Here is a 21729-nt window from a genome sequence, read left to right on the forward strand (position 1 = left end):
GTTATGTTATGATTGATGATAAATCCAATTGAATCATGCTCAAGTATAATGGTTATCCATGTTAAATTCATACGAATTATGTTCAAGTATGCTAACATGTTTGTGTTGGTGCTTAGGCTTGTACCAAGCTAAAGGTTGGACAATACCATGTTAAATTTGAATGTTATGTAATGAAATGGTAATTTATGTTTTATGTTATACGAACTTACTAAGCATAATATGCTTACACAGTTTCCTTTCCCGTATTTTATAGATATTCGAAAGCTCGTTCAATTTGGAAGCTCGTCGGAGACCTATCACACTATCCCATGGATATATCGGTAGTTTTTAATGTTTTGGTTATGGTTATAATAGCATGTATATGTGGACTTGTATTAATGATCTAGTGGTTATGTTTGGCATGTTTATATGTGGTAATATGGTTGATGGAGTTTTGGCATTTTGGTGCTTAAATGGTTGGTGTTGAAATAGTCAAGTAAAAGTATATGTTGGATGACCAATTTGGTATGCTTGGTTGTGTTTTGGTACATGATAAGTTATCCTATGACATGGTATGGAAATAGGTAGTTTTATATAATTGATTTAAGCCAAATGTGTTTATATATTGGTTGATTTGATTATTTGTGATTGGGATGCCTTTTGGCATATTGGTTGTATGGATAGATACCATATTGAATTAGTCCTATCATGCATCTTTTAGGTATGTTTTGAAGCTTGATTTTATGTGCAAATGGCTTGTAGGTGTGAGCTTGATTTGGGTGAAAGAAATGGCTTGAAAATGGTCTATTTCTTGTCCAGATGGCCTAACCGTGTATGACACACGGCCATGCGACACAATCGTGTGCCCCTTGTAGGTTCAAAGGGTTGCAAGTCAAGCAGTTACATAGCCTAGCACACGGCTTGGCATACGGGCGTATGAGACCATTTCGAGAGTTATATGGCCTGGCACACGGGCATGTGGCTCGGTCTTGTGACCCAAGTCAGAGAGTTACATAGGCACGAACACAGGCTGGGACACGGCCGTGTGTCCCTACTTCAAATGTCCACACAGCCTAAGACACGGGCATGTGTCTCAGCTGCATGTGTCTCAGCCGTGTGAGTCACACGGCCTGGCCACACGGCTGTGTGACCCCTGCAGTGTGAAATTTTTTATCTTTTCCATGAAGTTCTAAATGTTTCTAATTTTGTCCTGGATCATTTCTAAAGTGTTTCTAAGGCCTCGATGGCTCGAATAAGGGACCTTATGCATGAGTTTGGATGAATTATACTATGATTTATAATTTTTTTGAAATTGAATGTTTTAAGTTATGTTTTTACGATAAAGCTCCGTAACCCTATTTCGACGATGGATACGGGTGGGGTGTTACACTCTAAGCTTGATTAAATGTCTGTAGTTAAGTTTATATATTTTCATTTTTAGGTTATTTTTAGAACATTGCATAATAACGCTTGGATTGTGCCTTAAATGTCATTTTATGTTACTTTTACTTTACTGTTGGGAATAAGGGAATTGGTTGTTGTATGCAGTAGGTGCAGGAAGGATGATGAAAAGGAGAAAAAAGAGGAAGAGAATGAAGGAAGTGAAATATTGACATGGCAAAAGGTTGGATGGATTGCCAACACAAAAGTCATGGTAATTCCAGGAAAATACTAACGCAACACTCAATCCTTGTCACTCTCAACCAACTAGACATGTACCAGATAAATCCACCTAAAAGAGAGGGAGAAAAGTGTGTATTAAGAGAGGGCCTACCAAATAAAAGAGGAAAGAAAAAAGAAAGAAAAAAAAAGATTTTCGACGAGGATTTTGGAGGGGATTTGGAGAGTAGTTTTATCTCCAAAAAAACTTGTGAAAAATTCCAGAGAAAAGAGAGAGGGCAGTAGCTTAAGAAGAGAGCAGAGACACAAGGAAAGGGACGAGCAATCAGCCTTGGGTCTTGCATGATTCAGTAGTGTTGAAGTGAAAGCTGGAGTGGCGAAAGCTTCCTGCAATTCTACCTTCATTCTGTTAATTAATTTATATGATTTCTAAATTATTAATGATAATGTTGAATGTTATTCTGATTTTGGATTTTAAATCCCAACCCATGAGCTAATTTCATTTGGGTTGGAATTACTAGATCTATTTTGATATATTTGATGATCATGGTGATATTTTGAGTACATTTACTATTTTATTAGGTTTGGATTATTTTAAATATATGCATACAAGCTCTAGACATAGATGAATAAATGGTATATCCTTAGAAATGATTCAATACTAGAAAGGTTAAATAAGTTGGAACGTGATCGAATGATACGAGTGAGTACTCAAGTGAATACTCATAGCACTCTAGACATATTGTTGTGATCTATATAGAGTAAGGAAGAATATTGTTAGGTTTTGTTCTTGAGACTTGTAGACATACAAATACTTAGAATGATAGCTTTAATTCTAGCTCTCGGAAGAAGTAGAATGCAGTAGTTATACTCTGAGCAGTAATTTGGTCAAGATTTTTCCATGACATTATTATGTTATTAAGATATAATCCAAGTAATTCCAACCTTCCCACTCAAAAGCATCAATCCTCTCAACTTTATCTCGTAGAATTTCCATAGCATTTTATTCATTATTTGATTTTTATATTTCATACATTACTACGTCACTTCAAATCATTATTCTGTTTACTTTGCCATAAGCCTAATTAGTATAGTTTATAGTAATAACTTAACCATATTTTTACCTATTCCGATCCCTGTGGAGATGATCTCACTTATCACTTTATTACTTGATTCGACATGTATACTTGCACATTCACATTACATATTCACACGCGATAGTGGCCAGGCCTCCTGTATGGTAATTATGCAAACTCCAATGTATCTTCTACTAAAAGATCGACATTATGCATGTGGGCTGGAGGCGAGTAGACCGTGAATCATGGATATTCTTCTTCTTTATTTTCACCCCCTTCACCGTCTTCAGGTGTAGTTGGAACAAGCTCCAGTTTAGAAAATAATGCAACTTCTAAACCGTCTACACCAAGCTCCTGGGGTGGATCCACATTGGATTCATTGTCACCTTCATTCTTCGACCTACCAACATCTGTCATGTTGGAGGTCCCCTCGCCGGTGGACGTCGTACAGAGTACATCATCTTTTCTCGTGTACATTTCGGAACGTCCAAAAATCACATGTCAATTGCCAACAATTGGAAGTTGATGCCATTACCCAATAAGTATTCCCAGTGTTGAACATCAACCCACCGAGGTGCATATCTCATCCACTAACTGAGTGTCGTGCAAGGGTCGTGTATTTCGTTCTACCACCAAAACTCGATGGTTCAGTGATCTACCTCCCACGATTGAAATCTAAGGCTGAGGCGGATAAGTGTCTTCCCATTAATGATTTCGGGATATCATAATGGGAACTTTCTAACAAAGTGGTTGGACTATCGAAATTTTCAACCATTCTCGCCTCTCGAACATGAAGAGATGTTGAAGTCGTAAATCCTTCATCTGGCCATGAAAATTCCACATATAACTCAATAAACGGTGATCCACTATCGAGGTGCGTCTGCACCATCGCCTCTAAGCCCCGAACACCTTTGTTATCAAATAAGTCATATCTCACGGGATCAACCGAAGCACAAAATCGATACTTAATAGATGAAACTCTCATTGCAATAGATCTAAATATTTTTTACCTAATTCTTTTATGAAGTTCTGTCAACTCTATATTCTAGTTAAAATCCAGTCACATTGTGTTCTCCGATAAAAAAACCACGACGTTCTCAGTATCACAACCCTCACTATCGTAATAAATAGTAGCACTAATTCATCCACTCATTTTCAACCAAATTATATGTCGAGAGAAATTCGAAACAAAAACATTATGCAAAAAATATAATGCTTCATATAAATATTAACACAATAAATCAATTTATACCTTCCCTATGAACTTTTATTCTTCTAAATTTCTTCAATTTCTATTGCTCCAACTTATGCCACTAAAGGCTAAAATATGAGGCATTTATAGCCTAAGGGATAACATCTCACTCCTTTCTGTAAAATGCCCCGGATAATAGGAGTTGAAAGTTGTAGAGGAAAAACACTAGAAGCAGGACGCACTATCAGCAGTAGTACTGAAAAGGGCGTCTAGTTGGAAGCATTTCCAGTACTTTTGCTAACAATGTATCCTGGTTGGAGCATGTTTTCTCTACAAACCACAACCCCCACTATTCGGGGCATTTTTCACAAACCTTTCAGATATCCCGAGAATCTGGGATATTTTTCAGAACCATCTTCTCAAATTTATTTTTTTTTCAAAAGCAGCAATACTAAAAATGGCATCCAGTTGGAAGCATTTCAATACTTTTGCTGACTACGAGTCCTGCTTGGAGTGTTTTTTCTTCAAAATTATTTATTCAAAACCCATCTCATCAATATTATTTTTTTAGAACCTCTAAACCTTAAAAATTAAATAAAACACTACAACTCATAATTAAAAAACACTTAAAATAAATAAAACCCTAAACTTAAACACTTATAATCTAAAAAAACCCTAAACTCTAATTTAAAATTACCACAACCCTAATTTTATAAACCATAAACCCTAATTAGCAATTCAACCACTGAGAAAACACGGGAAAAAGCATGCTTACGTGGAAGTGATTTAGTAAAGCGGGCTAGCGTGGACGCTATTTACAGGTTAGAGGGGAAAAAATGCTAAGCTGGACGCGCTTTTTTGGTTTTCCCCTAAAAATGACTCTAGCTCAATGCGTTTTACAAAAAACGGGTCATTCTAGTAAATATCAGGCAAAATGGGCCATTTTCGTAATTTTTTTTGGAAATGGACCTTTTCTGGTAAATTAGTCTAAACTTTCATTTGCAAATTTCCAATAACATATCATATTATTTCATTCCATATTTCTACCCGATGAAATTTCGTAAAAGAACTCCATATACAGGTGAAAGTAATAGTGTCTAGTTATCTGTTAGGGTTGAACCTACACAACAATTAGCTTGGCCAGGTCTTATTATACCTGTATTCTCGAGTCTGCAACACATGCTGGAGCTCGAAACCTATACTTGTATTCTTGAGTCCACAACAATTGTTGTAGCTCGAAACCTATATCTATATTCTCGAGTCTGCAACATATGCTAGCACTCAAAACCTGGGGTAATAAATCATAACCTCGTATACGAGACTTTTACTAATTTCATCAAAATTTGTTTCACAATGAACCACAAGTCGTAATCACCATTACCAAATCAAATATAACATAACAGCATTAACAATTTAGTTAAACTATACGAACTTACTTGACAAAACAATAAAGATTTAAATACCAAGGACTATTCTGCAGTTCTCCCTTTTTCGGTTAAGTCAACAACTTGATCTATATAATAGTTAAGATTCAAAATATCAACACTAATCTCATAACAACACTCAAATTCATGCTTATAAACTTTTAGTTTCATTATACATAATTTCCTTGAACTTTTACATTTTATTCAATTTAGTCTCTAAAATAGAAACAAGTATAACTTTCACAATTAAGCTTTGTTTTTCCAAATTCAATTATATCCTTCAACATCCCTTAAAATTCCAAATTTATAGAAATTAAATTTCACTTTTAACATATTCACAATTTAATCTCTAAATGCAAAATTAACAAAAATTACTTTATCAAATAATCCTTAAACATTTCATAGTTTCCAAACCTACCATTTTCTATCAAAATCATCTAAAATTCATCAATGGCAAGTTTTAAAATATTTAACAATTTTGAAAATGAAGATAAAAGTTAACTACACCTAGTTGCAATGATTTCAAAAACATAAAATTTATGAAAAATGAACTAAAATAACAAACCATGTAAAAGCTTGGAAGCTTGTCCAAAGCTTAAGTTTTCTCTTCCATGGAGAATCGGTGGTGAAGGGGAAAAAGAAAGATGATAATGTCTTTACTTTTTTTTTAATGTTTTATAATATGTTACTTAACCATTTATTTTAATTTAACATTAAAATAACATATAATTTAATAAATAACAAGCATTGATCGTCCACCTACATTCAAAAGTTGGTAAATTGCCACATTAGACCTTAAACAATTATTAATTAAGCATGTAAGCTAAAAAAATTTGAAGTGATTAACTTTTACGATTTTTACGATTTAGTCATTGTACCTAAATTAACTATCAAATCATTAAAATTTTCTAACCAAACTTCAATCCACCTATATAACAACTTCATAAATATTTAATTTAATAAAAATATTTATGAGCTCGATTTATAGAAACAATGTCTCGATACCTCATTTTAAAAATCACTAACTTTATGACTAAACCACTTTGTACTTTAATTAACTAATCAATTATCAAAATTGTTCAAATCAAAATTTGCTATAACAATGTATTTGACTCGTAAATATTAAATAATAAAATTTATAAACCCACTCGTCAGAATTGTGGCCCAAACACTACTATTTTTGACACCACTGAAAAATGGGTTGTTACAATATCTGCTAAACAGTCCGCCATTTATGTGTCCACAAGAAATTAGGAAATTAGATGTTCGCCTTACTTTCCACAATATTTGTGTCCGCGAGATAGTCCGTAGTTTAACCATCTACAGTTCAATACACAGTTGGACGACCTGCAAGATCAGTCCGCCACATTTTAGTCTACGGCACGGTCCGCCACATATGTTTCAAGTATATGTACGAAGGATTAATGAGGTCAGAAGATAGTTACAAGAAGTTAAGTTCTAGTTTGTTCTAAGAGAGGGTAATATTGTAGCAGATTGGTTTGCCAAATCAGGCTCGATTGATGATGTTGAACTTACTAATTTTGAGTTTCCTAGTTTTCCTATTAGAAAATTGTTGTTAGAAGATAAACTTGGTACATCACATGTAAGACTTATTTGACCTAAAGACATTTAATTGCCTTCTTTCATTATAAAAAGAAAAAAGAAAAGATATATAGCCAAAGATTACAGTATTTGCATAAAAAGATTTTTCATACCAGCATAAATTGAAAGTAGACAATAATATTGATACACAACGTCAATAAATAATAAAAAATTTATTTCTTTTCTTCTACTTCATAGATGGAGCGGGGATATCCTCAAGGCACATATATGCCACAAGAAAGAAGAAACTATAAATTTCTTAAACTAATTTAATCATTTGTTCACAAAATTCTTTTTTACTCAATTTAGTCTTTGTTTCAAATGTTATTTATTAACGTTATTGAATTTAGTTAACATTTTTATGACTTTTAATTACTAATGTTTTTGGAGGTATAGAGTATTGTATAATTCAATTAATTTGGTTATTGTCAATTTTATGTTGATGATCTATTCAGATGCTTATAACATCTAAAATATTTTGGTTATTGTCAAGTACATATTCTTTTTTGGAAAGGGACTTAAGAAATGGGAAAAATATATAACATTTATACCATTTGCTAATGATATATTTTTTTATAATAAGTCCCTTCGTCCAAATCAATTTATATAATGGATTCATCTATCTTTTTAATTTATACTATTAGTCCTCTTTGTTTCACACACAATTTAATCTTATTAATTGTTACTATTTCTAAATTTCATCTATTTTTTTTTACAATTATTGTAAAACTAATACAAAATGTTATAATATTTTAATGAAAAGTGTATGAAAATAATTATGAACGTTAAATATATTTAAAAAATGTATTAAATATTAATCTCAATATTTTAAACTATAATTATTTAAAAATAAAAAATCATTTTACATTCAATTAATTTTAATTTGGACAACTTTAAATCTTAAATGCATTAAATTATTATAAAATGAATATTTTCTAAATATATGTATACACATTTGTTCAATTTAATTTCCAATTGTTGATCATTTTTATAATTTCTATAGAGTACAATAATTAATTATTTTAATAAATATGCATAATTTCGACAATTAAATTTATATTATATAATTTTATTAATAATAGAAAACCATTTTTATTTTTACAATAAAATAATATTCTTAAAATATCGCTAAATCATTACAAGTTGTTTATTTTATTTTTATAAGAAAATAATAAATACGATTTTGTAAAACTATACTATTATTATACACTAATTACTTTCACATTATAATTAACTTAAAATTTAAATTATATACATCATTAATTCGTGCTTCGGGAATGCAAACTATTTTAACTTATAACAAAATAACTAAAAAAATTAAATAATTCAACAAAATACATCACTTTAAAAACTATTTTTTAAAATTTATTTAATCAAATTATATATTATTTACATAAATTTTTGGTTTTTTTACTTGAATATTACAAAAATAAAAATAATATACCAAAATGGTATGTTAGAGGGATTATGTACACGAAATGGTACACGCATGCAAGTGAAGGGTGATGCATAGGCGGCACCACCCTAAATTTCTGAAACCCGTGACTAAAAAAAGAATTAAAAAAACTAGAAATGGCATGTAAATAGGCAACACAAAAGAAATTACGAGTCAAATACGACCCGTATACGACCAAAACTTGACCCGTTGACATTGAAGTGGCAGGATCACAGGTGACGCCAAACTCATAGGCGGCACACCCCCTACGAATTACACTCCCTTACAATGGTGGCAGCGATAGGACAGGACTAACATCGGTCCCGTGACTTGTGTTTTGGGGGACTTTATAATGGTCCCCAATGCCATTTTGAAGTGAAGGAAAGAAAAAAAAACAATTTAAAAGAAGAGAAGAAGTAGAGAATGGGAAGGGAAGGAAGGGAAAAAAGAAAGAAAAAAAGAGAAACAGAAGAGAGAGAGGAGAAGGGGAAGGAAAAAAAATAGAAGAGAAGAAAAGGAAATGAGAGAGGGAAGGAGAAGAGGTTGTGTTTGGGATTTGAGAAAAGAATTAAGGTTGTGTTTAGGGTTTGAAAAAAAATTGAGAGATTGTATTTGGGGTTAGAAGAAAAAAATCATAAAAGGTATTTTTTTTAATTTAGTAATTTTTTTGTTATAAATATATGTTAATTTTTTTGTTATTTTTTATTTATTTCAGAATTATTTTTTTATAAGGTACTATTTCATTAAAAAGTATTAAGGTATGTTTCTATTTTTTATTTTCATTCATAAGTTTTTTTTATGTTTTTTATTATATTTAAATAATAACATTCGTATTTATGTAGAATCTTTTACGTTTTTTTATGTAATTTATTTGTTATGTGTGTTTTAGGTTTATTAGATTTATTATATTTATTTAAAATAAAATAATAATAATAACAATATTCGTATTTATTAGATTTATAATGTTGAGATAATTTATGTTATGTTTCTATTATATTTTTTGTTTGGCATGTTATTTTTATTATTTTAATATATATTTTTTATTTTTTATGTTGGTAAAAGATGAGACCATTGAGATAGAATTTGTGGATGGGACCATTGAGTTGGAATTTATGAGATAAATTAGGAATAAGAGTTTACGTGTTCTAAATTTTATTTTATGCTTTTTTATAAATATTATAATTGAAATTTCTTTTGAACTATGAAAATTAATAATCTATTTTTTGACAATAATTAAGTTGACATATTATTATATATTATATTTTAAACCAATACATTTTACTTATTATCATTTTAAAATAATAATAACAATATTCGTATTTATTAAGTTTATTATGTTGAGATAGTTTATGTTATGTTTCTGTTATATTTTTTTATTGGCATGTTATTTTTATTATTTTAATATAATTTTTTTATGTAGGTAAAAGATGAGACCATTGAGATGAAATTTGTGAATGGGACCATTGAGTTGAAATTTATGAGATATATTTATTTTGTTAATATAGTATAGCAAAAAATATGATGTGGACAAAACTGTTTGGTAGTTTTGTAATGAAAATTTATTGTAAAATTTATTGTATCACATTTAGGTATTTTGATAATGATTTAAAATGCATCAAACTTAGAAATTAATTATCGAAATTTATTTTAAAATTGTAGGTATCAAAATGGGTTCATTGATTAAGAACGATGATCATATCAAAAACAGTTAATAAGATGGTAATATATTGTTATTCATGGATTCCCTTAAAAAAAGTTCCATGTCATTTAATGAACTAAATTATGTTATAATAACTATTTTCTATAATTTAATATTGTCAGAGCCTGTACCACGCATTGAGGGGTCGGGTGAATGGTTTAGGATATTCCCTAGATGAACGACTGATGTCATACTTGGAGTTAGCCGGATTCGGGTCAGCAGCATTGATCCGAACATTTGATTTGCAATACGATTTAATATCCGCTTTGGTCGAGCATTGGCGCTCGAAGACCCACACTTTTCATTTATCGTGTGGGGAGTGCACTATCACTCTGGAGGATGTTGCACTGCAACTTGATCTCCCAACTGAAGAGAGTGCGCTAACGGGCGTAAGTACGATCTCTGAGCTGATCGCCTTTTGTTATAACCTACTAGGAGTCTCGCACAATGATGCTGAGTCGAAATTTACGGGTTTGAGATTTTCATGGCTGAAAGCCTATTTTGAGCATTTATCAATTAATGCCACTGAGCAGGAGGTGATGTGCATGGTTCGAGCGTACATTATGCACATTATGGGGGGTGCACTCATGTCGAATGCAAACAACAATAGGGTTCATTTGATGTATTTACCCTTATTAACTGATCTACAGAATGCTCGCTAGTATAGTTGGGGTTCCGCTGTACTGGCTATGTTGTATCGTGAGCTTTGTCAGACGACAAAGACTTCTGCGGTGACATAGACAGATGCCTCATATTGCTGTAGTCTTGGGCTCTTTACCAAATGTCATTCTTGGCATCGGTTAGTCACCAAGCATATATATTTCCACTGGTGAATAGGTGACAAAATTTTACTCGTTTTAGCAATTAATTGAAATATTTTTTTCTAATGATACTATTCTAACATGTAATTTGTTTTCATAGATGGAGTACCAATCTAGGTATCGGGAGGTCATACACTATCCTGATATACCGCCTGATGATTGATCAATATGTCGGGGAAGGGGTAAGCTATTCCAATATTCGTGACATGTATTTACTTTGTATATCTTACTCGAACCATGTTAAAATTTAACCATATTATTAATTGTGCAATTCATCTGGATGTCGTACCGGAGACTGAAAATTGTAGTTGTTATTCCTAAGTTTGCCCACATTCATTCACACATATGGTGCATTAACGCCCCCATTATAAATTTCCAGACGGTGGAGTGATATAGCGGGGATCGAGTACTCCGATAGTTTGGTTGCATACAGTATATCCTGGCTCCGCCAATGCATGTGGGGAAGATCCACGGGATTAACAAGAGAGGAAAACATGAAATAATTGGGGGGTTGTGCACCAGAAATATATTACAGTGTGGGACAATCGAATGGCGCGGAGACCTCAGATGTATATTTCTTTCGATTTGCAACCATCGTTAAAGTACATATAGTGGTACTCTAGAAAGGGAAAATTGTATTTACTTGGTGGGCAATCGATTGTAGTCCCCCCGCACATGCACCGACTTGGGGCATACGAGCCTGAGCCTGAGCCAGAACCTGAGCCAGAGCCCGAGCAGTCTCATACACATTCTGGAGATAGTTCTTATCATTTGGAGTTACGGGTCAATGACTATTTCCCGGACTCGTCATGACACAGATATCATTCCGAGTTTGATACCTTCAGTCCACTACCACTGCAGTATAGCACTCCTCCCGGCTCTTATCCACCGCATTACTCCACTCCTCCCGGCTCGTATCCACCGTAATACTCCACTCCTCCCAGCTCAAATTCATCAATGGCGTTTGTAGCATATGATTTTTCTTCTATGTTTCACAAACCCCTACTTGCAGGTGAAGAGAACGTTGATCATCGTGATCACCCACAACGTGAACGTTGACCTCTACAAAAATATACCCCTTGGACCACACCATCAAACCATCAATTTTAGAGGTTTTTTGCAATTTAAATAGTCAAGTTTGTACTTTTTTAATTCTACAAAATTATAAATGAAAAAAAGGCAATCTTTCTATTTATTTAATTACATTAATTGCAACATTAAAACTTGGAGTAAACTTTGTAATATAAATTAGATACATTACTACATTAAAACGAGGAACAAACTTTGTAAATTAAAATGAGGAACGAACTTTGTAATATAGATTAGATACATTACAACATTAAAATGAGGAACAAACTTTGTAATATAAATTAGATACATTGCAACATTAAAACGATGAACATACTTTATTATATAAATTAGGTACATTAGATTACATTAGCTCAATTCCTACCCGATCGTGATGATAGTCCAATATGGTAGTTTCGCTGCGAGTATTTACTCCGATTATGATAAGCTAATCTGCATAATCCACAAAGCTTCCCGTCGAATTTCTCCCTAATGTTCATTTTATTATGGATTCTAGTTGATTGCGAATGACGTTTCAGATTCCTATGCAACCCTTTGTCTGGGACAAGCTTGAAAGTTGTCGGAGGCACCTCGTACGTAGATAAATCAGGCAGGACGGAGAACTCGTTCTCCCAGACACGCAACGTGCATTCGAGGGTGTACACATTATCGTTAAATTGTTCAACATTGAGCAAGACTTTAGCACAAGCTGCCACGACATGAACACATGGATAATAAAGTGTTTGGAACCTCCTATAATCACACCATTTATTTCAGGGATAAACTCTGTAGAACCTAGGTGGTATATTGGGTCGACAACCAATGGTCTCCATAACTCAAAACATTTCAAGACGTCGTGAATATATACATTCATCGACCTCGCCATCCGATAGTTTGCAACCATTGCATCCCTGACATCTTCGACAAACACGTGTCCCACCTCTATCTGGTTGTCTTGTTGCTGCCCCATTCTTGGCATCAAGGTAGCCAACCTATAGAACATAGCTAATAAGATAGATGAAATCAGAAGATTTCGTGTTTTTAGCAACACAGAGCTAATCCCCTCTGCCAAGTTGGTGGTCATATGACCATAGCAAAAGCCCTCATCAAAAATTTGAGCCTATTGCCACGGCTCCATGGTACCCAACCATTGTCGAAAAGATGTGTTCATTTGACCCTTCATGTCACTCTTAAGTCGAGCCATCCTTTGCCAGAAAATGTGTGGCTCTAGCTCGTGCGCTATGTATGTATTAAGAAAAGATAAGTTACGGTCTCGCCCTAAAACATTAAAACATATATTGAAAACATAAGGTTACCCTTTACCCATTCTCACAACTTGTCTCCGCTAGTTTGCATTCTTATAATCTCGGTAGAAGTTAGTCGCGATGTACTGGATGCAGTAAATGGATTTTCATGGTACACTGAAATGCCTAATGGGGGCAATTAATAATTTCCCTCTATCAGAGATGACGTAAATATTATCGCTGCTAATAACATATCTCCGCAGGTCCATAAGGAAGAATTCCCACGATCCCATGTTCTCCTTATCTACGATGGCAGACGCTATCGGGAGCACGTTCTTGCTCCCGTCTTGAGCAACCGCAAGAAGTAGGATCTGTGTATATTTTTTGTATAACCAAGTCCCATCTACTTTCACAAACGGCTTGTAGTGGAGAAATGCTCACACACATGGATCAAACGTCCAGAACATCTGTTGGAAAATTCTTGTCCCGGGTTGTAGTTGGTCATCCGGGTTGTAATAAGGTCGTGTCTGTAACTCAATGACAGTCTCCGGCACCTACTCCCACAAAAAGACTATCCATCCCTATAGCTCATTGTACGATGAATCGAAATCTCTGTACAATTTCTCCATTATCATTTGTTAAGCTATCCATGTCTTTCGGTATGATACTCGATACTAGAATCGTGCCTGCATTTCGGTAATCTGTACTAAAACTTTAATGGTCGGCATGTCCTTCACCATTGGCATGATGCACGTACAGATAGTTTTGGAATCAAGTTTTCGATGATCTTATGTCATACGTGTTCACGTATATGTGTGAGGCGCAAAAAATTTCTGTATCTCCCACATCTACGATTTTTAGATAAATGTGGCTCGTACTTGCCAATTGTAGCCTTCCGCCGGCTTCCAACACTCCCCAATATATAACGTCAGTTTAGACATGGCGATTTTGTAGTCCACTAATATATTCATGCTATATCGCTTAATGGAAAATACGCACTCTTCCTTACTTTCGAATCTCTAGCCTACTAACAACTCCTCAGGATCAGAATCTACGGTCAGCCAGTGAGTAGGTAGTACTTCAGGGTACTCCGGGAACTTGGCTCGTGTGCTGCATTGGGGTCTATGAGCGACATATGTGCATTAGGATTATTTTGTATCACAATACGTCGAATCTGGTTCCTGACTGAAGACGCGTTAAAGTTTTCATCGTCATTCACACCTTCGTCGTCAATATCATTAAGGACCTCATCCACATTGGAATCACTATCACTATCGACTTCGTGATCACAAGGATCACTACTATCGTATCTGTCTTCACCAACCACATCAGTATCGGGTGCAACATTAAGATCGATGTCGAACCCACGTGCAGTTGATTGACTATCAACGTACGATATCGAAACCACCATATACGGCTTTTGAGCTCCATGTTATTCACCTAATGGAGTGAGATCTTCAGTTGGCTCCACACCAACTAACTCAACAAATAACTAAATCGGTACATTTTGGTTACTCTGATTCCCACAATAAAGTGTGACCATTGTCTGCACGTCTTTATCGTCTACAAGTTCCATTTCGGTAAATTTGATGGGATCTGTCGAAACTGGAAACTTGTAGAAAAGTTTCGAGATCCTTCTCCCACAACGTCTAATAATTTTTACACTAATTATTTCCTTCATATCATCAAACGAGACATTTCTATTAAATCTCATTGCTATTCCTTGGCGACATTTAAATATAAATCCAACTGTTGTTGTCAAAATTACTCTATCGAAATAAACGCATACAAATAACTGATTATCTATCTTCAATAAAAACAAAATAAAAATTCTCAAAACAATTTCGAACAGCACAAAAAGTACTTACATAAAAAATTTAATTAATAAAAAGAGACCAAAATTATATCAATATGCAAAATTTTTCATTCATAAGCTCAGACTTTTTTAGTTCTCATTTTGTACATGAACAACCATATTTACTCATTTTTTTCACATTCTTTCTAACATTTATCTTTACATTTAACCACTTAAATTCATTTCTACATTTTCTTCCATATCCAATTCTGGATCTTCCTGTAGGAAATTCTCTATATTAAATTCTGAATTCTCTTCAAATTCATCTTCTACAATCCAATTTAGAAATTCCTCAGTATCTTTTTCCTCTTCAATATTTATAACAGATATTGAATTTAGAAATTCTCTTGGTAATTTCCTAACAACTAATTTATCCATCCATGGTATGTCAAACAAATTTTGCTTCCCAGTCAACTTTTGCGAACCTACACTTTGTCTCGCTATTTTCTTTGCTTCATAAGAGATTATAAACTTCACGAAGTATATATCTAGATTCCAATAGGCTCATGGTACCAATGTCTTCCAAAGTTGGTCTAAAATGATTTGATACTCTCGTTCCATTAGTGTCCCTCTAAGGGTCAGGTATTACACTTTACTCTTTCTAATCAGTTTATGACTCTTCCATAACACTTCTTGCATCTTTTGATTTACGGTAATAAGGTGTTGAATGATGTCTTCTTCTGGTTTCATTTTGTAATATTGCAATTCTCTCATCATCTTATCAGCTTTCTCTTTTTGTGCTGAAGTTATTATCTCATCAGACAATATCAGATTTATTGTCATTTCTACCAATATCTATGACAGATTTTTTTTTCAATATTTATCTATTTTTCTCTGGTGTTATAACTAACTAACAATTACTTTATAATAGTTACTAACAAAATAACTTTCAAATATATTAAAAAATATTAAAAGATGACATTCATAACCTAACAAATCACAATAAACCCTTAACGCTAAACAAATAATTAACCTAAACACAAAACTTACTAACAAAATAACTTAAAAATAACTTAAAAATTAATATATATTTACATTTATAACCTAACAAATCACAATAAATATTAAACTGAACAAATAATTTATAATAGTAACTAAAAAAATAACTTTAAAACAAATTAAAAATAACATAAAAATAACAATAAACAAATTATATAATACTAACAAAATAATTTATCCTCATCATAATCCATCCTATTTAAAAATTAAAAGAAAAATACATTTTCTTTCTTTCTTTTTCTTCTCCTTTCTTTCTTTATTTCTTCTCCTTTCTTTCTTTCTTTCTTCTCCCTCTCTTCTTCCTTGTGTTCTGCTATTTTTTTAACCAACATTTATTCTTGAATCGGACGATTAAAGAGGAGGGCAAAATTAATGCACTAGTGTCGCCTATCAGATAGAGGTCACCAGTGCCGCCTATCAGATAGGGGTCACTAGTGCCGCCTATCAGATAGGCACCACACCCCTACACACTATCTCCGTATATATACACGGGTTCATACTAGCCCGGTACAAATGTGGTGTCGCCTACTAGGTAGGCACCACTAGTAAAATAATATATATATTTAGTCATGGGTGTTAGAAATTTAAGGTGGTGCCGCCTCTTCACCACCCTCCACTTGCAAGAGTGTACCATTTCGGTACATAATCCCTCTGACATACCATTTTGGTATATTATTTTTATTTTATAATATTCAAGTAAAAAAGCCTAAATTTTTGAAACTATTATTCTTTTCAAAAATTTATTATTCGTTTCGATTATATATACTTGTTATATCCTATTTGCGTCAAGACACGTGGCAAGCTAGAAAGACACCCAAACAATAAGTCTACCACCAATGAACTAGGAGGTCACCTACGGATTTTTTCCTTCAGGACAATCGCCTAGACAACTACATGTCATCCATTGTCTGAATCTCAGAGTCTTCATCTAGAACATGAAATTGTTGGTCACTAAATAGCATGTTAGCTCAACTGTTCTATACCATCAAGTCAAAATAAATAACAGGATCTGTCCTATCATAGACATCCTCGTCTCATTGAAGACATCCACCCCTATATGTTTCATAATAATGACTTAATGACAAATTCAACACGTTAACATAACACTGGTCTATAAATATAAATCACAATAGGGAATTACTCTTACCATGATCTTATGATAACACTGGTCTATAAATATAAATCACAATAGGGAATTACTCTTACCATGATCTTATGAAGTTATGAAGTTGAGGCAAATATAAATCACATTTCCCAAAATTAAATACAAGTACATTCTATATCCATCCTTCCAATTATAGTGCCACCCATTTTAAGGTCAAATATGTCACAATGTACAACCCCATATTTTCTTATAGTTTCACCGAAATCATCATAGAGTATCAAAACCCAACAGAAAACAAAAATAGTTTGCTGAAGTTGCATGCAAATCATCTCCTTTCTTTCTCTATTTGCACCTGGGATAACACTAAGCAAATCTCCCCCTCCAAAATCATGGATTTAAGTTTCAAACTTTCCCACTCCACATTCATGAATTTAACTCCACACTGAAAAACAAGTTTTCTTTCTAGGGGGTTAAACAAATATAAATATAAGGAAATGCCAAGCATAACTGTAAAATTATACAGTGTATTCTTCAAGATGAGGTTGAAGAACCGTTTGCAGGGCTGGATCCAGACCCCTCCTGATGAATCCTCAAATCAAGAAGGTGTCAGGACCCGAGCCGAAGAACCCGTCTCCGCTTCCAACCCTTATTTCACCGACGGTATCGCCACTAAAGATATCCGCGTCGACCCTTCAACTGCCCTTTCTGTTCGGATCTTCCTCCCTGAATCGGCCCTTCTCCCTTCCGAACGGCCCCAGCCGAAATCCAAGGCTGAAGAGTCGAGTCTAAAATCAGAAAATAATGGTGATCAAGGTTATACCCCATCAGGTCAAAATTGTCGAAAGTTACCGATAATGTTACAGTTTCATGGCGGCGGTTGGGTGAGTGGGAGCAATGATTCGGTTGCTAATGATTCCTTTTGCCAGAGGATAGCCAAATTATGTGATGCTATAGTGGTGGCGGTTGGTTATAGGTTGGCGCCGGAGAGTAAGTATCCGGCAGCGTTTGAAGATGGATTGAAGGTGTTGAATTGGTTAGGGAAACAATCGAATAACTCGACGGGGGATGAGCCTTGGTTGGTAGCCCATGCAGATCCCTCAAGGTTGTAATTCCATTTCGTTTTGGTCTTGGTTGCATTCAGTGTTGTTAATGAATTGATTTGGTTGATAGTAAGGACTTAATTAAGTCTAATTGGATCATGACATGGATGGGAAATTATGATCTTTGATTGTTTTTGTTAGATTTGCTATGAGTGATGTACTTTTTACTGGATATTTGATTTATTAGCTTTGGTTGTAGCTCAGTTTATGGATTGATTTTGGTTTAGGATTCTGATTGCTGAATTGCTTATTTTATGAACTTTCGTCTTTTCTGGTTGTTAGCTTTGTTGAACATGTTTTTTTACTACTTTGTTATTGAGCAACTTATGCCCCAAATTCTCTAATTTACGTTGTATCATGCAGCGTCTTACGTTTTGTGATCTCTCGTTTTTTGTAACTATAATCGATAACTTGCAAATCATAATCTCTGCTATTAGTTGATTGTATAATTGTCTTGTGGATCTGAAGCATGCAAAGAATATTGAGTTGACCCGGAAATCAGTGAAGTAAAGGTTGAGGCTCATTGTTCCAAGTTCGAATTCATGCCTATGTTTGATTGCTAAGCTGTAAAATTGCAGGTTCTTAGTACTTTTGCTTAGATTTGGTAAGAAATTTTTTTCCATTTTACTTAAAAATCTTTAATCGTGATATTGTTGAAACAGATGTGTTCTACTTGGGGTGAGTTGTGGAGCAAACATCGCGGACTATGTTGCTCGCCGAACTGTTGAGTTAGGCAAGGAACTGGACCCTGTCAAGGTTGTAGCACAGATCCTAATGTACCCATTCTTCCTTGCAAATGAACCCACACAATCCGAAATAAGGTTGGCAAACACGTACTTCTATGACAAGGCGATCTGCTTGCTTGCATGGCAACTATTTCTTCCAAAGGATGAGTTTAGCCTGGAACACCCAGCTGCCAATCCGCTCGCCCCAAACCGAGGCCCACCTCTTAAGCTCATGCCACCGACACTGACGGTTGTAGCAGAACATGACTGGATGAGAGACCAGGGTGTTGCTTACTCAGAGGAGCTTCGCAAGGTAAATGTCCCTGCTCCTCTTCTTGACTATAAAGATACAGTCCATGAGTTCGCAACTCTTGAAATGCTTCTAAAGACCCCTCAGGCTGAGGCCTGTGCTGAGGACATTTGCATTTGGGTTAAGAAGTATATCTCACTTGGATGTCACGAGTTCTCTTATTAAGCGCAACGTTTCGATCATAAAAAAAAAAGGATTCTCGGCATAGCATCCCAGTTGTTGGGTTGATAGTGAAAAATGATGCATGGTTGCCATACACGGGACCGGAATAATATATTGTAGTTTTGTGGTCTTTCTCGCTAATCCAACTTACTCTGATTAATTTCCAAGTTAGCTGAGGGATAAGATTACATCTTTCGGGAGCTGCAACTGTACAAGTTCTCGTGAATACAGTTTTATTCAATGGAACACTCTGTTTCACTATTTACAGTATAGCTATAGAAACTTACATGCAACCATCAAACATGTGGTACATAAAATTTGTCTCTGTTAATTTGCTTTAACATTGTTTATGATTAATATTGTCTTATTGCTAGATACATTGTCTACAATGAAATTCTTTTTGTCTGATTGGAAGATGGGGAAAATTGCAGAAGACCATCAAAATTGAAAACATTTTCGAATCTTGGCATCACAAAAAGTTGTATCTAAAAACTCCAAATTATGCAGAGAGCTGTTTTGGATAAATAGATTATTCATTCAAGATAAGGACATCCAATAATGCTAGCACTTTGTGACTTTAACAATGCTGTGGAAATATCTTCTGGTAGGCAGACAAGAAGTTAAAATTCCACTATGTTAATATTCTCATTGTTACAATCTTGTATCCATTCCAAAGCTTTTTTTTTTTTGGCCCAATGTCACTCTCATTTTTGACAGACTAGTTTATTTCAATCTCCTTGTTGGTTTGAAAGCTCCCCCCCCCCCTCAATTCCTGAATAAATACCAGTTACAAGGCAATACTTATTCCTGGGCATTGTTGCTTCATATTTTCCATATCAAAAGCTTTGCTTGTTTTGCCTCAACTCCTGGTTTCACGGAACCATGGAGAACTATGTTCCTCCAACTCTCCATTTTTCTTAAACTACTCATGTTCGATATTTGTACTCGACATGTTTTTGAAGATACCCGTGTTGGATATATACTAGTATCCGGCTTTGAGTATGAGTAACATAGATGGAGAAGGTGAAAGTGGACTGAGAATCTGCAGGTTATCACAAGAAATTGATTGGATTTCTTTATCTGTTTCTCAGTGTTTTACATCTTCAAGCAAGCAAAGCATTCTCTGGTTGATATGCCCCAATATTGGAAGCATTTTTGAGGGAGAGAGTTACTCGTTTGGTAAGAAAGACAGAAAATGAAACAACGTTTTAAATAGTGATTAAGTCATGCTAATCTAAAGACGGACTACGTTTTCCCTCGCAGCAAGTCACAATATAATCAGCTTGTATTGTTATGATTCCCGGTTATTAAATTTTCCGTCTTTCATACCCAAAGATAGCTTAGACAAGGAGGATGAAAGCCATGGCTACAAAAACAGAAGCCTCCTGGAGCTCAGGTGGATGAACCACCCCTGTATATCACCAAGGCGTTTTCCCCATGTTATTGCAAAAGCTGGTGATCAGTTCCAAGTGTTTCCAAGCATATTGAGATATTTGTCTGAACAATTAACTTGTACTAAATGTTACAATAAAGTTAGGGGCACTACTTTTTTCTATTCAAAAGCTTTGATTATTCATGGAAACGCCTTAATAAAGTTCTCCATCTATTTTTAATATAGTATTCTTTTCCTAACACTTTAAAGCTATTAAAAATTTTCATTAAAGGTAAATTACATCAACAATCACTCAACTTTGATGTAGCTGACAAAACAGTCACTCTGCTTTCAATTCAGTCACTCAACTTTCGAAAAATAACAAATCAGTCCTCCATACTATTTTTCGTTACAAACGTAATGGAAAAGTAACCTGGCATTTGACCGGCCACGTTGGAGTGCTTGATGTCATTTAAACAGTCCCAAATTAAGAACTCTAATTGGACAGAAAAAAGAAGAAGAGAAAAAGAGAAAAAAGAAGAAATGGAGATGTCGCACTTTTTCTTTCACGCTGCTCCATTTCATTTTAGAGTTCTTCAAAACCTATTAATGTAAATCAAGTTTTTTCTCCTCTTCTATCCATTCAACCAACCATAAAGATTTGAACAAAAACCATTCAACCAACCATAGAGATTTGGGATTTCTAAGAGACAATTTTGAAAACATTTCTAAGAGAGCTCATCAAATATGAAACAATTGTCGATTGATGTTGGAGAGATTAGAAATTAGGGTTTGAGACTTGAAAATTTTGAAGGTGAAGACATTTTTTTAACCTCAAAATTTTGAAGATGAGGACCTTTTTTGAACCTCAACTAATTGTTATGGTTGCCACACTTCTTCCCACAACTCTGACTTACAGACCCTATTTTTCTTTTAATTAA

At 34.2% G+C, this 21729-nt stretch overlaps 1 protein-coding gene across 1 annotated transcript; it reads left to right on the forward strand.

Annotated features, from left to right (window-relative positions):
- Positions 1-17388: 17388 nt before the first annotated feature.
- On the forward strand, positions 17389-19791 carry LOC107898496 (probable carboxylesterase 16). The gene is made up of 2 exons (XM_016823962.2): positions 17389-18221; positions 18882-19791. Exons 1-2 carry the CDS (start codon positions 17614-17616, stop codon positions 19417-19419), a joined length of 1146 nt encoding a protein of 381 aa, XP_016679451.1. The 5' UTR covers positions 17389-17613; the 3' UTR covers positions 19420-19791.
- Positions 19792-21729: the final 1938 nt, after the last annotated feature.

The sequence above is a fragment of the Gossypium hirsutum genome, chromosome D04, assembly GCF_007990345.1.
Source record: "Gossypium hirsutum isolate 1008001.06 chromosome D04, Gossypium_hirsutum_v2.1, whole genome shotgun sequence".
NCBI lineage: Eukaryota > Viridiplantae > Streptophyta > Magnoliopsida > Malvales > Malvaceae > Gossypium > Gossypium hirsutum.

Bases quoted from the DNA above. Each gene is read 5' to 3' on its own strand.
- LOC107898496 (XM_016823962.2), top strand. From the start codon at position 17,614: ATGCCAAGCATAACTGTAAAATTATACAGTGTATTCTTCAAGATGAGG. The intron at 18,222-18,881 runs GTTGTAATTCCA...TTGTTGAAACAG, and splicing joins GCCCATGCAGATCCCTCAAG to ATGTGTTCTACTTGGGGTGA.